Source organism: Anser brachyrhynchus (assembly GCF_964034855.1).
Source record: "Anser brachyrhynchus genome assembly, chromosome: 3".
Classification (NCBI taxonomy): Eukaryota; Metazoa; Chordata; class Aves; order Anseriformes; family Anatidae; genus Anser; species Anser brachyrhynchus.
Genome location: NC_137696.1, coordinates 6,081,420 through 6,097,934, shown reverse-complemented (window position 1 = coordinate 6,097,934; position 16,515 = coordinate 6,081,420). Strand labels below are relative to the sequence as shown.

The following is a 16,515-nucleotide window of genomic DNA, read 5'->3' as shown; positions in this document are numbered from 1 at the left end:
TTTCCTGCTTCAGTTCTTGCTCTGGGTGAGACAAACCCGAGTGCAGTCCTGTCCCATGCCATGATTTTCCATTCTGCCAATATCCGAATGGCCTTCTATATCCACCTGTCTACAGATTATAGACATTCCTCATGCAGTTGTTTCCCTGAACAGTGAGGATTACCCAGACCTTTGTGCATTCGGGCCTTTTCTGCACTCGGAGGATTGAGTTTTGCCCTAATCTCCTTGTGTCCGTTGTGCTACTGTCAGGTGGAAGACAGATTGATTGAGAAGAGTTTAGATCTGAAAGTAAGAGCAGCTTCTGGATGTAAAAGCTGGGTTCACAAAGCATCAGATGCTCCTGAGCTGCATCAGGGAGAGCTGTAGAGATGCTTTTCTGATGCCAAGTCAGCCGTAAATGCGAGGGGCTGCAGAGCGTTAGGAGGAGTACTTGTATATGCATGCCTTGTGTATTGGTGTATTTTGAGTGATTTCTTAAGGAGGTTTATAGAATATTCCCCTTTATAGCCCTGCCTATACTTCTTCCTAACCCCTGAAAATTTTCACCTCCTTTTCCTGTTTCTGGGAAGTATGATAAAAAAATAAAGATTACAAAAGTCCAAGTTTCCCCTAAACAGGTTAGATAAAGAGGGGAAAAAATGGTCATGCAAATTCAGCTGGTACTATACAGGAGAGAACTGGGATTGATATGAGGGCTGGAGGGGGATGTTGTGAATGTACAGTCATGTGTGGTAAGCTCACGTCTTATTAGACAGCAAACGTCTGCAAGAGCTCTGTAGCAGCAGGTCCCATAAAATGAAAAATAAATAAGGCTGCAAAGTAATCCATGGCAAAATAATATGTCCATGAGAAAATCTTTTTTTCTTCCGCTGGAATTAAACAATGAAGTGTCTTTATTCTGCACAGAAGATACCACATTCTCTGCACAGCATTTGCAGGAACTGCTGGAAGGCTGAAATGCACTGAACTGGTGTAGCTGTAATTGCAGTGTGGTCACATTCCTGCTGATGTACTTTTAAACTATATTTAGTATGTAATCGAGCCATGCTAGCATGGGCTATTAGTCCAAATACTAGTGTAAATGAGGCAGACAGTGTTAAGATGTGCTTGAAGATTGTCAAGTAATGCCAGATAGATCAGATGATCTTGCTTTGTCTTGCAAAACGGTTTGCATCGCTTGGGGGCAAAGCTGGGTACCATTACGTGGTTTTGTGGTGTGCGTGCTGGCAAGGGAATTGCACCCCTCTGGTCTGCAGCCCCCTTCCTCCTCCCGGACTGGCCATGCCTGCAAAGGTTGAGGCACTGAAGCAAAAACCAACACGGCAACATCAGGAAATGAATGCCCCGTCGCAGGATGAGACTGGGGAGGTGATGTTGGTAGGAGATTACAGAGCGCCGTGCCTTTGCAGAGGGTTGGATGCTTCCCCCCAGTCCCGGGGGAGTACCACGCTGCTGGCACCACTGAGAGCACCCAAGAGAGGGGAGGTTGCTCATGGGATGCATGGGTAGGGGAGGACAGGAGCTTGCCCAACAGAGCTGTCATCATGTGCCAGTTTTGTTCCAAGTGCAACATGTGTTGTATAACCTGAAGCTGGGGAGTAACGTATGAACGGTGAAATGCTTGTCAAAAGCACAGGGTTTTTAGTAAGCACTGGAAGGTTCCTGTGACATGTTGACATTGTGTTTGTAACACTTCGGGAGTTTTATGTGGACTTTTCAAAACCTTCTGACCATGATAAAGTAGGTTTTCTATTGCAGAGACAGGATTTTCTGTTTAGTAACATCTTTTTCTCACTGTAGCTAGCATCAAAAAGCTTACATTGTATTAAAAAGAAGAAAATAAAAAAAAAGCACAGCAGCTGGTATTTACTGATCCAGGAAATAAGCTTGACTAATGTGGCTTCAGTATATTCTGTATATCATGAGACATGCACGTTTTAAAGGAAACTAAGTTGTGTTTCTGTATTGCTTTTAGACTAGATTAAGCGCGATACAGCATGCCTCAAAACTGCCCTCAATTTGGACAGAAGTCATTGCAAACGGGTGAACCCCTGTCAGATCCGAGATGTGTGTAGACAGCAAAACTTTTTGACTGATGTCTTAATTACCTTTGTAATTTTTTCTTCTAGGAGACGGAGCTGCTAGATATCAGTCTCGTCAAAGATGCCAGATGTGGAAAACATGCCAGAGCCCCCAAGGTAGGCGGTTTTGCTGTATGCTTACCTGTTGCATTGACTACCTAGGAAAATAGAATGGGAATTACATGCAAGAATTTGTTTCAAAGAATGTTTCCTTCGATAATAAGAAACATTTTGTCTTTGCTTCATTTATCACAGTTTCTGATAAGAAGTGTTGTGATAGTTGAGCTGTTGTCATTGATTCTGTATTTAAAAACTGATGATGGAAGCTCTGCTGACAGTGAATGAACAAAAATCCTGGTTTATCTGGAGCTACATTTAAATTTGCTCAAGTTCCTGGCTTCCCTGATGGCCAGGAGCTGATGGCTGTTGAGCTCCATGTTGCATTTCATCCTGCTTATTTTCCTTTTTCAGTACCTCTTGAGGCCAGAAGGATTTTTTTTTTTTAATATTTATTTTTAAACGGTTGTAGAGAGGTCAGGATATCAGCTCCCCTAGGTCCTCTCTGATATATTGCATACTCCTTTGCTGTCTGTAAAGACAGGAGGTTGTAGATATATGTACTCCGTGGTGGTTTTGTTTGGACAGCAACCACACATCAGAGAGGAAAAAAAAACAACCAAACAAACCAACAATGGAGTGCACACCTCTGGAAGCAAGAGTGTGCTGTGGGGTATCCCAGGAACGATAGGAGAAAAAGAAATCCCTTACAGGGTCCTGAAAGTAGGGCCTTGCTGCTGCTGAGCCTGTGAGATTGAAGCAGCCTGGAGAAATGCGTCTCCTGCCATCATCCCAGGGGACAATGGCCAGTTCTGGAGGCTGCAGCCTCACCGAGCCTCCTGCTGGGCTCCCTGCTCCCAGCCATGGGCAAGGGCACTGCCCTGGGGTCTGCTCAGCGCCTAGGGCTGGAAAAGGTGGTTTCACTGTGCCAGAATGTAACTGTAGTTATCTCTGAACAGACTATTCAACTTTGGTTTTCAGAGCTTTCATGTAATGTTGGCAGCGTTTTAAAGGCTGAGTTATAATTGAAGTGCAGCAGAAGTACTTTATGACATCCACATTAATACCAAATGAGTTCACCATGATTAATGGTTCTATGATGAATAGCAATAAAGTATTAACAATGGCTAGAACATTATTTTAAAATGCTACCCGCTTTACAGAGGACATTCATGTTCTTCTAACAAAATGTTTTTAGCTAAAATTTATGCATAGCTATTGCCTTGGTGACTTTTATTTATTAGGTTACATAAAGGCTGTTTTTGTTACCACACGTTATGGATTTGACAGCAGTGGCATTAAATGAAGGGTATGAGAAAATCCTGACTTTTAGGGTGGTGAAATGCACCACCTGTGTGAATAGGTTTGCTTTTTGTCATGGGTTTGTGTGTGGGCAGAATGGGAACAGCACCTGGGTTGGCTGTTGATAGGATTTTGCAAGTGGTGTGAAGCAAAATGCTCGTTTTGGGGCCAGTCGTGTCTGTTGTGCCTTGATCTGTGCAGTGGGGCTCAGCGATGGAGTGCTGCCTGCAGGTGAGTGAGTGTTACAGGAGCCCTGATTGTCCACAGAAAACACAAAACTCGTATAGCAGCAGGAAGGCTTGGCTCTAAGCCAAGCAGTAGCAGCTTGTGGTTGTGTGGAGGTTTCTAGTAAAAACCCTGGTATATGGGCTTAAGAGAGTAGCACCACATCCGTGTGACACTCGCCAAAGTTCCCAGGTTTTCTTTTCCACAGCTGTACTTTCAGATTGAGCCACCCTGGTACTCAGGTGAGCGTAAATAGCGAACGCTGTTTTGGGATGGTTCCTGCGTGGGAAAGCAAGCTGCCTTCATGTAGCACACAGAGAGGTTGTTCACAGCCTGCTCGATGTATGGCAAACGTGCGATGCACGTGATGGTTGTGCTGTGATGATGAATCTGAGCTGTGTCCAGAGGGGTGGCTCTGTTGTGATGTACAGGTACCCGCTGAGCATCTTGCCCTATAGGTAATATGGCCTCCAGTGTAAGCTGCAGACCAGGAACGGAGTTAAGCTGCCTCAGAAACAAATGCTTCCCCCTGCTGTGGTATCACTTCACATGTTCCTTAGCCATCCCAGAAGGTCATCTCTTGTGGTCTGGTGGGATCATCACTGACTTGGGAATTTGTTTCCTGTATTTGTCTTGCCAGATGGAAAGGACAGCGTGCTGTAGTGTGTTGGCACAGCTTTCACTGTAAAACAAGAGATTTAGGTGATTTATATCCTAATTCCCCTGCCAATCCCCCATCCCTGTAGTATTAAACAATTTTTATACTGTTAGGGGACTTATACCAGTTTGTGCAAATCTTTTTAATCTATTTTGAGAATTGTAAGAGGGAGTGGATTTCATCTGTGGGTTGTCACTAAAAACTTGAGAAGTTAATGGGAATCTTTCAACCTCATTTAGTGTATTTCTGATGTAGAAATAGAACCTTTTGATAAAAATGTGTCATTTTCAATAATCCTTGGCTTTTCTATTCAACATTAAATAAAAATGCAATTCATTTTTATTTTTATAGTAAACTAAATTTCAGCATGATTAAGGACACCCACAGCAAGCTACCCAAACCTGTTAGGTGTACTGCTACAGGAGACCACCAGCAAGTAGTGATTTTGGAGGACTATAAGCAGCCCTTGTTACCAAAAAAAACCCCAAACTTTCCTCCCCTCCACCATCTGGAATACACACTTCTTTCTTATAAGCTACCATATTAAGCAGCAGGAACATTTCTTTGGTTGGCTTAATTAATCTGCCACGCTCTTGGTCTTTTTGATGGCTGGAAACAGAGTCTGTTCCCATGCTGCATTCAGCATACCTTTTGTACAACTATTGGCATTCGTAATTTCTGAAAAACAGAAATACAAAGGGTTTTTCAGTTAGCTTCTCCTTCAGCCTTGTTGGTTGGCATTTGCTTTTCACAATATTTTTCCATAAATCAAGATGCACGTATTTTGTGATTGTTCTTGTGTTTTTGTTGTTGCATCTTCTAGGCACTATCGTAAGGAAAAAAAAAATCATTCTGGAGGAGTTTTCATCAATGAAGGATAAACAGCCAAATGCCTTATTCTTATTTAGAAACCATTGTACTCTTTCTCTTTTATCCTATTTTTATCCTATTTCACGTTGTCCCTAAATAGTAATAGTTACCCAGGGGGGCTGGCTGAAACCAATTAGAGTAAGCCAGCACTAGATGACAGTCCTGGAGCCGAGGCCATAACGTTAGGAGCTGACAGTAACGATCGTCTGGGCTGTCACGCCGCAGTGTGCTGTAGCACGTTCATGGCTGTCCCACCTCAGCTCCTCTGGCTGTACTGCGGATTTGTGCTCATCTTTTTAGAATACTCAAAGCATGTTTGCATCCGGACAGTGTCCTCTCCTTACAAAAACCAACCAACAACAAAAAAGCACGCAAGGCTGGGAAGCTGAGACAAATTTGGGAGACTTAAGCAAGCCCCCATCCTACCTCAGATGCCCAGCCAAAGGAATTGGTAGATGTAGAGGGTTAGGTAGACCCCGTGGGTCTTGGGGAGGGGGTCAGAATGGCTTTACAGCAAAGTAAGTAGGGCATGAAGAGTAAAGGTTGTATGTGGAAATAAGCCTGTTTGTCTTTCCTAGGAACATAGGCTTCTAATAACGTAGAAGGGAGATCTTCTGTAGGTACCTAAGCATGTAACAGGTGGGGGATAAGATTGTTCTCCATCCCCAAATCAATGAATTGTGTATTCAAATGACCCCATGTTACTGAGAAGTTTCAGCATTGCCTTCTTTTTCCACGTTTTGTCAAGTGTGAGTCCTTCTGCCTTCGGTTGCTATTTTTAGAAATGATAACAGAGTTTTCCGTCTCGTTGCAATATACATGCAAGGACTTATTCTTTGAAAAAAGGGCAAATCTCCAGCAGTACAGAGCACTGCTGCGGATCTCTAAATGAGAAGATAAATGGAAGTAATGTTCTGAAGAGAGCAAGAAAAGACTCACTAATTGTGTATGTTACAAAAAGTGCCTGAATTCAAAATACAATGAAATTTGTAAAGAAGTGAGGGAATTGTAAGATGATTATCAGGACTTTGCCTTTTTAGTAAGCATTAGAATCATTTAGGAAGGGAACAAGAGAAATTTTGAGAACAGGAGATTATTATGCAGTTCATTTCTCCCTTCGGAAGACGTGCCGGCGCATAGCCGCAGCACAGCCGGCTGGAAGCGCCGCGTGCCTTTTTTCACCGTGTTCAGGCAGCCAGAGCTTGCAGCCGGCCTCAGCAGGGTTACAGCGCCAGGGTGCTCGGGGCTCACATCGTTTATATTTACAAATGCTGAAGGCGTGTGGAAGCCATTAGTTGCAATGAAGCAGTTATTTATTTCCTCTTTTTCACACATTACCTGGTAGCCCTCTCTCCAGCTTTGTTTTGGTGTGCAGGCTAATGAAGACCAGCACTTCCCCATGTAAAGTCCAGTGAAGTGGTCTACAAAACAAAATAACACATTGGGCGCTGCAGAGAAATGTGTTTTTGTACAAAAAGACATATAAATAGCCCTGAGCATCCACACACCTTCTGAGAGGTGTGGAGGGGGGCCGCTCAGGAGAATGTCCCTGGTCTTAAAACGGAGACGTAGCAAAAGCCATCCTGCAGCATTAAGTACTGGGAAAGGTTAGGTGGTGTAACAGTGCTGCTGCAGTGTGCTCACAGGACTAAGAAATTCACACTTCTTACCATCTTGTATTTACTTTAGCCAATAACAGTTTCTATGGAAACTAAAATCTTAATGCAACTGTATAAGTGTTTTTAGCAGCAAGAAGAAATATCGGGATAAGTTGGCAAGAATACGGAAATAACCCCATGGCAAATGTTCACATTTAAAACTTTTGATGTATTTCATCAGTATGTTTTCCCTCAAAGATATCATAAATCATTCAGCAGGAGATGAATTTCTTTAAATGACATATGCTATGGAACCTGCAGGAGAGGAAGTTGTGAATGATGGGATCACTTCTATGCCAAAATGTTTACAGTGTGTCGTCCCCAGTTTCGGAAACACTTCCGACTCCCCTGCCCCAAACGTTCTCACTTAATGGAGAATGCTCTGCAGAGGAAAACAATTGAGCTTTCTTAATATCAGAAATGTACCGAGGCCTCAACTGCTACGGTATTGTCACCAGCCTCTGCGCTCGGTGGATTTTCCTGAAATCCTCAGCTAGAGTGCGATGACTTCAGGATTATCTCAGCTTTCATTTAAAAATACACTGCAGAGAGTTGGCTCTTCGTAACCCATTTGCAGAGAAAAAAGAAAATCCCTCAAGTAGATGGGTTCAAACTACAAGGAAAACCAACATAAAAATGTCTAAATAACGATGCAACAGAAAATCTGATGATTCTCAGGGAAATCAGGTCTTTATTTGAATTCTTAGAGCTATCAGCACTGCTGCCTTCCTGTGTCTCCCTCTGTGGTCATTACACTGAGTTAGAAGCAGGAGGATCTTACTGGCATCTGGGTAGAATTTGTGCAGGTAACTGGAAAGTAAGCTGCTGCCTGTTATGTTGCTAATGGTCTCGTAGACGTTTCTCATCTTTTAAGCTTACTGCCTGAATATGCAAACCTGAGTGGAGGACTCTCAAACTCACTCAAAGCACGCGTATGCAAATAAATAAATTACAGATGCAAATAAAGTAAATCACAGATAACACAAGATTGATTTACATCGGAATAAAGCTCTAACTCGTAATTTGTGAGTCCGATGACAAGAGCCTGTCAAAATAAACCTCAGTCAGTTGATTTCCTTATGGTATCTAACTTACATTTTTGCTGGCAGCCTGTTGTCTTACGGTCAGGTTTTTTGGTCTTCTCTTACCAGCAGAACAAAAGATGCTTCTGTCTTTTTGGTCACATCTGAAAGCTGCGTAGTTATTAATTTCTTTATGATCAAGTCTGAGCTGGGGCAATTCTGTCATGTTTAATAACCTTCCTGATTAGACTGCATATGGGAAATGACAGATAGTTGTGGGTTGCTTTCTGTTTTTTTTTTTTCCTTTTTCATTTTTGTCCACTCAGTGAATTCCCTGGAGAAGTCTGCTGCTGCCTGTGTGGATTGCAGGACCGCACGGGCGAGCAGCAGGCCTGGCCTTGGCAGCACACACTTTCTGTCGCTTTCTGTCGCTGTCTCAAATGCTGGTATTGCTGTTATTTTTATCCGCTGATAAATGCGTGTCACTTTTCCTTCAATAACCTTGGTATTAAATTAGAAACTCTAATGTAAATTATGCCTAAGCAATGTTCTATTTCTGCCAAAAATAAATAAAACTGGAATATGCACGCAGCTCACCTGCTTCCCACTCACCTTAGGTGTAGCAATGACATCTCAGGCATCCTGTCCCCCCCAGTTTTTCTACCTCTACGTCACTGTTTTTTTCATAACGAAGAGTAAATTGTACGAAAGTTTGCTCTAGGTTGAGTTTTATTAAGGAAAGTTAAGATGGATTTTTGTGGGGACTATTTGCACAGCGTTCACGTGGTCACAGCTGTAAGACAGGAAAATGGAAGCAGCAGCAGTGTTGCAGAGCGTGGGAGCTGCAAGTGCGTGTGGGAGTCTTAGCTGGCTCCCTTCTCTGCCCCTTCCTGCAGCTCTGCATCCGTGCTCCAACAGACCCTGCGGGCTTCTGCTGGCAGCTGGCATCTTTCCTCCTTCCACATCTCCCCCACCAGTGCAGGCTTCCTTTTCAGGAAGCGTCTCACCGCTGCCCATGGCCAGGTCCTGCTGCTTATTCAGGAAAAGAAAGCAAATTTCCCTATTACAGAGATATTCCCAAAATTTGTTTTTTGAAAGTTAACCTCTTTGGGGAAGAGCCAGCCATATCTCCAAAAATGAGGCAGTCAGTTCCGCTATTCAGGGAGCATGGACAGGAGGTCCTCACTTCTCCATCACCTGGAAAAATGTCACCGTTTGAACCATCCTCATGCTATGCTGGAAGCAAAGCCAAGCTTCCTGAAAGCACACACGAAGACTGAGGCACTCAGTTAGCAGCACAGTAGCTGCTTTCTTTACGCTTCATCGGGTTGCGAGGCATGTCTTGAGCACGGTGGCTGCTTAGTGGAGTGGATGGGCACCAGCAGGCTGCACCTGCACTCTGAAGCCTGCGGAGATTCCTCCTCTGCCTCCGGGCGCCGCTCACTTGGCTGCTCATGACTGAGGCTGAGGCCACCTCTGAGATGATCCGTGTCCCGTTGTGCTGCTGGGATGATCCAGGTCGGAGAGGGTGCTTTTATTTACAACCCTCTGGCCCTTAGGGACCGGGACCTTTCCGGAAGCTTGTCACTGGCTGTAAAACTTAGTGCTCCCTGGTAGTTCATCGCGTTCACCATTTCCTAACATTCAGGTGTAACAGAAAGCACAGGATTTTGTCCAAGACTTTCGCTATGAATCATTGCTAAAAAGGTGTCTTTTGTTTTTTTCCTGCTCGCTGACTGTTTCAGTTAGCTTTCTCTGCTGCTTGGATTTATGTTTTCTTTTGTTATATGTATAAAGCATTTATTAATTTTATACTTCCATGCCAAAGTACATAGCATAAAGCACATTATGAGAAATTCCATAGTTTAAGAAGCACAAAGATATTTCATAAATGTGATTTTAAAACTTAACATTTAAATTTTAAAAGCTAGAATAGGACACTGCTCAATTAAATACATGATATTTGAGCTGCTGAGAACACCAGTAAGTGTGAGTAAGCCTGAGCTTTAAATGCTGCTGCTGAAGATGCTTTTGAATAAACCTGCATGCTGAGTGCATCTATTTTTTTCTTCTTTAGTACGACTTTTTATGTGACTGTGAAGAGAGATTGACAAAGACAGCTTTGTGTGCTCTCAGGCACACGTAATACTCCAAAACTATTTTAAATCCACACATAAACCACTCTTATGAGCTTTGAGACTGTAGCAGTGGGAGATTGGAGTAGCACACCGGAGGGCATGAACTCATCGCTTAACTGAGCATGTGCCTCATGCAGATGCAAGGCTCAGTGCTAAGGTAATATTTTCTGTCTCCTGGCTTCAGTAACATAGTAGATCGTGATCACCTCTGTGCTGGTTTGGCTGGAAGGTTTACATTTATCTTCTTGCTTTCCCCTGCCACGGGAAGGGGCTTGCAGGAGCGGAGGTGGCTGCAGCCTGGCTGCCACTGTGGCGTCGAGCAGGGGATGTCCAGCCACGACTGTCACACACCCACCCCCTGCAAGTCATGATAAAGCTCAGTCGAGTCCCATGAAAGGTATTTTTGCAGTGGCTGGCACAATTTAAATATCATTAGGATGATGTACGGTTACTTTGGAGGTGCTTTTAGCAATGCTAAGATGTTAATATTGCCTCGCAATGTTGCCTGTTATCTGTTTGTTATCTCGCAGTCCTGTGGGTTCATACCCACACATGACCTTTTGACTTGCACTAAGATTATGAAGTCTTGGGAAACAGAACAAAGTCCTGTTTCATGAGTTAGTGTTCCTAAATGCAGTATTAGTACAGAAAATAATAAATAAAATCTTGCTTTCTATAAGGACAAAAAATGCTTCATTCAACTTCTGTCATGAACGCTCATATGGGAAAGGATTCCAGAATTTTTCACTGGAAAATGTAAGTGTACTAAATAACTGAGTCATACCACTCTTTTCTTCTGAGCGATATCTACATCTAGAAATATTTCATAAATATTAAAGCATCTATTTTAGCAGACGTGGAGCTCTGCAGACAGTGAGAGATTTGGTGGCAGTGCAATACCCTCAAGTTTCAGAGGTGGAATCAACAGACTCAAATGAAAAATGTCAAAGCAGAAACATTTTTCTGCAGCTGTTTAGAGCAAATGATGAAAATTTCCCCATTTTATTGGAAACCAGCTTGGTGAATTTCCATGGCATCTGTACCTCGTAAATAGTCGGGAGCTGAGTGGCCGTGTGATGAGCACTGCGAAGCCTTTCTCCCTGCTGGCTGGGGCTGCTGTGTGCTGAGGTGGGTGTCAAACCCTGCCTGTGAATCTTCTAGGTGAAGGGCAGGAGCTGAGCAATGTGTCCCCGAGTTTGAGCAAGTGTAAAGAGTCTTTGGTCAGAGTTCGTAACTCAAGAGTTGAGTTTTGAGGAGATTCAGGAGTCATCAGAGAAGTTTTCTTTGCTACTGAAGTTATTGAAGCTTGCTTCAACTCCATTAGAACACTTTGCTATTTCAAAGTTTATCTTCCATGTTACATTAGCTCTTTCCTGGTCTCACAGCCAAGCACATCTGGCTGAAAAATCACACATTTGCCTAACGTGTTAATTGCCATGGGTTTGTGATCTGGTGTACTTGTCTTGGGAAAGTAACGGAAGGAAACTTGGCTCTGAGCTAAAACCTTGATCGCAAACTAACTACAGCCCCTGCCATAAATAATCCTGGTTTCATCACCATGGCATTTTAGTCTGTTGGTTTGTGTCCCAAGGCACAAACCTGTGCCAGTTGGACACCCTGGCAGGTGCACAGCTGCTGCTTGCGGGACACAGCTGTCCCGAGAGACGCTACTGCAGGGGTATGATTAGTTTGTAGAGCCAAAGTGGGATGTAGTTACAGGTAAGATAACTTGGAAAGTAGCATGGAAATTGCTAAGAGCCCATGTGAACTAGAAAATAGGAGACTGGCTATTTCCAGTGGAATGATGTCAACGTACTCCTGTTAAATACATGTCACTGGTTTCCAGACAGTCAAGTAGGAATGAAACTGTTTTCTTCTGCTCTAGTCTGGTGTGGATATGTGAGAAGATGGAGGCAAGTGCATCTGTATATCTGATCATTTGTTTTAATGCAGTGGTATTTTTCTTCAAAAAACAAAACACACAAAAAAACCCTCAAGCCACACACCATTTCTTTTTAAACTTTAAATAGGTATATGCTACCTACTAAGGCATATGCATACTCCAGTATTAATTAAATAAACCCTGGTCATATTTTTGTTGTGATAGCACAATACCTTATAGCTGTGTTGGCCACAGTTTGCCTGTCTCTGGCTTTCTCTGCTCAGTCACCTCACAGCCTAATCCTGGCTAAACAAACAAAATTATCAGCTGGTGCCGCCAGGGAGCTGAGGCACTGTTCCACTCCTGGGGTGTTAATGAGCCATCCGCAGGGAGCTTCCTGCGAAGTGGATGGCATGGTGACACTCACTGATATGCAGGCATGTGCACACAGGAGCAAAAGGGTTATGTATGTAGTGCTAAAGGGGCACTTGCTGAGGCCAAAGGTTTGCTTACTCATTTTTTTTAAGCATTGGTAACGCAGTGGAAAAAAAGTGCAGTGTGGTCGTGGCACAAATGACCATGTGACCATGCGTTAAGATTGAGATGCACCTCTCTGTCTTAGGGTTTTTCTGGCTAGCACGTGCACTGTGCATATATCCTTCCCCAGGAGAAGCATTTCTATCGGTACAAGGCAGAATGGGCAGTAGTGCAGTAGCCCCTCCTTGATGTGGCTGATCTGCACTAGTGATGACTATGTACAGAACCAAGGGTTGTCTTCTACATGCGGGTCTTCTCTTATCTGGTTATTAGCCTTGTAGTGTCCAGTGTCCTTCATATACTGTCCTGTGTGCTTGGATGGTGTCTGTAAATGAGAAAAATCAGGGCTTGGTTCCTCTTGAGAAAGTTAATCTGCTGAGAAATCCTGTGAGTGAACATGCATGGTGTTTCTGTTGAACAGAAATCATCCTTTGGTTGTGTAAGAAAGTAGGTGAATTGCACGTTTCCAGAAGTTAGCCATTCTTTCTGGGGTACGTACAAAAACTTCATTGCCACGAACTGTTCAAGGACGTGTAGATTCAGTTTTTGATCAGCCTCAAATTTCAGGGATCTTACCAAAATATGGAAAATGTACTGGAGAGCCTGAGGATCGCAGTGTGTCCTAGAAAGAGGGAGCACAAAGGGCAGGTTCAACGCTGAACTTAACTAAAGTTCAGCTTTATTTTTAGGAAGTCTTGATTGAATTGCAGAACAAAGCAGAGAAAACCTTTGCGTGTAATTGTAAATGGCAGTAATCAATTAAAATGAAGTTTCGCTCTTTTAAAGCCTGATTCCACGTGGTTTACATTTGGGAGCTTCTGAGTTACTTTGTTTAACTTGGGGAATTTGGGTAAAAAAAAAAATCAATTACCTTACTTTGGAGAAGAAATACCCTTGGCTGTAGTACTTTGCAGTGTTCAGTTTTTGTGTTGGCTTTTTGGAATTAGCATGAACTTGCAAATTTGTGATTTAGGAATGGGCCACGCTAGCAGCTGATATTTCCCCATCCTGTTGTGCACCATCTCTGCATCAGGGCTCAGCTCCCACCAAAGGGGGAAACCATTTTCTAGACAGCAGATTTCTCATGATGGTTCATCCCCATAACGTATTTTTTCCTATTTATTTCTGAGAGGAACCCTAAAACAAGTATCCGTGTACCTTAAAAACACATCGTAATCCAGTTATTTGATTTATGCCATACCTACAGCAGTCAGTGCTGGGGCTGCGGAGCGGCTGTGCTGGACCACTGGAAAAGGTTTTAGTTCCCCCCCGTGGGCCAGCTGAGAGGGCTTTGGGTCTGAATTTCTTCTTTACCTGCAGGAACATTACCTCTAGTCCTGGTCCTAGGATAGCATTCAAAGTTATAGTTTATCACAACTGGGAAATTATTGGATTACAAAATCATACATACATACATATATGTATATAGGTCAGAGGAAATGAGACCTCTCTGCTGTGTCCAAATATCAAATACAGAAAAAGCGTTACCAGCTCAGGGATTTAATAAGAAGTTTTGTGACAGAAGGATTTCAGGGGTGCTGTACTGACTGCAGGTCTGGTTTGCAGTGCATCTAATGCCTTTTTTATTTTTTTCTGTTTTGAAACGTGTCCTATGTTGATAGTGCCATAACTGAAATTACGCAGATGTTGTTGCTGTTGCTCTGATTTAACCTCCTTCCTCCAAGATTAATGAAATATAGGAAAAAATCTATATGAGGAATTTGTATGCAGTAGCTGGGATGTTTTTTGTAAAGAGCTTCACAATTATGTTCGCTAATGATGCGGCAGAAGCAGAACTGTAGTGCCAGGTAGGGTCATAATACAGAAGGAAAAGGCCATCACACTGGTCTCAGAAATAATGGTAGTAGTTTGCATGTTGTTAAAAAGTTTAAAGAAAACCAAACCAAATTTGGGGAAGGTAAAACAGAATACCTGGATGGTGACCTGCAGGTTGTAACACAGACAGGAAACTCGTCTGTGTCAGGAGAGCTGATAGAGCGATGATAAAATACAAAGTGCCCGATCCTGCAGAGCGACGGGCGATTGCAGAGCAGCTTCGGGACAGCGCTCCTCAGCACCATGCCCCTTGGCTGCATTAAAAACCTGGCTTTCGTCTTCAGATGAGCAGCAGCACTCCTGGGGTGGGGCTGAGCAGTGCCAGCCGTGGGCAAGATGCCAGCCCCTCAGGGCAGCAGGAGCTTTGGGACAGCTCTGGCTTTTGGGAAGACTCAGGCTTCCTTCATTTCATTGCAGATCAAAACTGAGACACAGCTGATTTCTGTGGTATGGTTTTAAATAAATCATTTGCCAAATGCCTGTTTTGTGCTTTATGAGGAGGAAAGCTGATTTCTGCTAGCCTCATTAGTCCAGTTTGGTTGTACTTTGCCCCGATAAGCAAAAAGATTTCTTTCTGGGCATCCTCTCAAAGCTGCCCCAGGGATCTACCAGGGCTTCTGTGCCCAGCACTAAGCCCTGAGCTGCACCCCGGCAGTCTTTCCTCCGGTATTTCTTTCTGTTTACATGCACCTGAGACAACACTGGGGTTTTGTAGAGGAGACGGTCATCTTTTTCTAAAAAAAAATATATCTATTTGTTTTTAATATCAGTAAGCCTTTCTTCATGGACACAGACTGTTGGTACTTGGTAAATGTGGAAGCTGTCAGTAAGGGAGCAGAGGAGCTTGTTTGGGGGTGAGGGTCCGTGTTTTACAGGCCAGCAAAGGAACATCATTTTCACAACTGCAGAGGTTTGGTTTTGCTTGGTTTTAACTGAAAGAATGGGAGAGGTTTTATTTTGGAGTTCCTTTCCTATTGTCCTTCTGAGTGGCCTGCTGGGCATTGGGGTGCTCTGGGAGTTGAGGCTGCTGATAGCATAGAAATTCACACCTGCCTTGTGCTGGGCCCACAGTCAGATTTTGCTCTCGTGGTCTGTGCACTGATTCTGCTTTTCATCAGTACAAACTGAACACCTTCACTGCGGAGGTGGCAACGTTAGCATTATCCTGGTACGTACTATAGTGGTTTAAGTTAAAATAAATTTTTCCCTTCTCCTGGGTTCTGATGTTCTCAAGCCCTTGCAGGTGATGGCTGTTTGTTTTGTTAAAGCTGGGGATGTGTCCATGGTTGAGAATCATCGGAATGGACACACTGAGCATTGCATCGTGTTTCCCACCGTACTCAAAGTGGAGCCACTTGTGCATATTTTGAAAGAGCTATTACTGCTGAACCTTGTTGTAGGAAACACCGAATGTGATTTAGCTCCTTTTTAAGACACCAATATGTTTGTGCCAGTATTTCAGCAGGGGGTACTAATTTTTTTCACTGAATTTTCCACATCTTGCTAGAGTTGGGAGAGTTGCAAACAGTGAGAGAAGGGGGATTATTTTATTATTACTTATATAATAAAAAAGGAAACTTTGAAAGCTGTGGTCAGTTCTGGTCATATTTTTGATGCTTGGTTTTTCCTTTTGGTTTATATTTAAAGTATTTTGTTCTCTAATCATAATTGCTTGATATTGCTAATTTAGTTTTTTTTACATGACACTTGCAGGTTATATAATTAAAAGAAACCCTTTACCCTTTTTTTAGGTATCAGATACTAGCTTGATTAAGAGCATTTAAACACCCATGCCTTGGAATGGGACGTACTCTGCTTTTTGCTTTAATTGAAAACTTCTTTGTGCTAATTACAAACGCCAAGGTAAAATTCATCAGGCTGTAAACAAATGCTACCCAATCTCTTAGCTTTCTGCCATGTGGCGAAACCCAATTCCTGCCAGGCAGTTTTATGCTCTTTGCAATGATGTTGTTCTTGGAAATAAGGAAAGCGGGTGTCCAGTGAAGGCTCTCGCAGCTGGGGGCACTGCCAAGGAGAGGGAAGGGGCAGTGGTGCTTGTGCTATGGGCTATGCCACTCTAGTGTAGGAGCCTCGAGCTGCTCTCCAGAGGCCTCTGCCTCTCTGTGTTGACTCTAGGAAGTCCTGTATCTGCAAACTGTTTGAATATTCAGAATAATTGTTCAATTGTTCTGTTTAGCTGTCTTTGCTCCTGCACTCAGAAAGAAAACTGAAGTTGTGCAACTCCACAA

The 16,515-nt window shown here is 43.2% G+C and overlaps 1 protein-coding gene across 10 annotated transcripts in view; it reads left to right on the top strand.

Annotated features, from left to right (window-relative positions):
- PLCB1 (phospholipase C beta 1) overlaps nucleotides 1-16,515 on the top strand; it is a 415,710-nt gene that overhangs the window by 131,959 nt on the left and 267,236 nt on the right. For all 10 annotated transcript variants that reach the window (XM_080585528.1, XM_080585529.1, XM_080585527.1 and 7 more), the window contains one exon: nucleotides 2,130-2,198. Coding sequence is in view for 7 of the 10 variants with exons in the window: in XM_080585529.1 (XP_080441655.1) it covers nucleotides 2,130-2,198 (69 nt within the window). In the remaining 3 variants the exon portion in view is untranslated. The remainder of the gene's footprint in view (nucleotides 1-2,129; nucleotides 2,199-16,515) is intronic.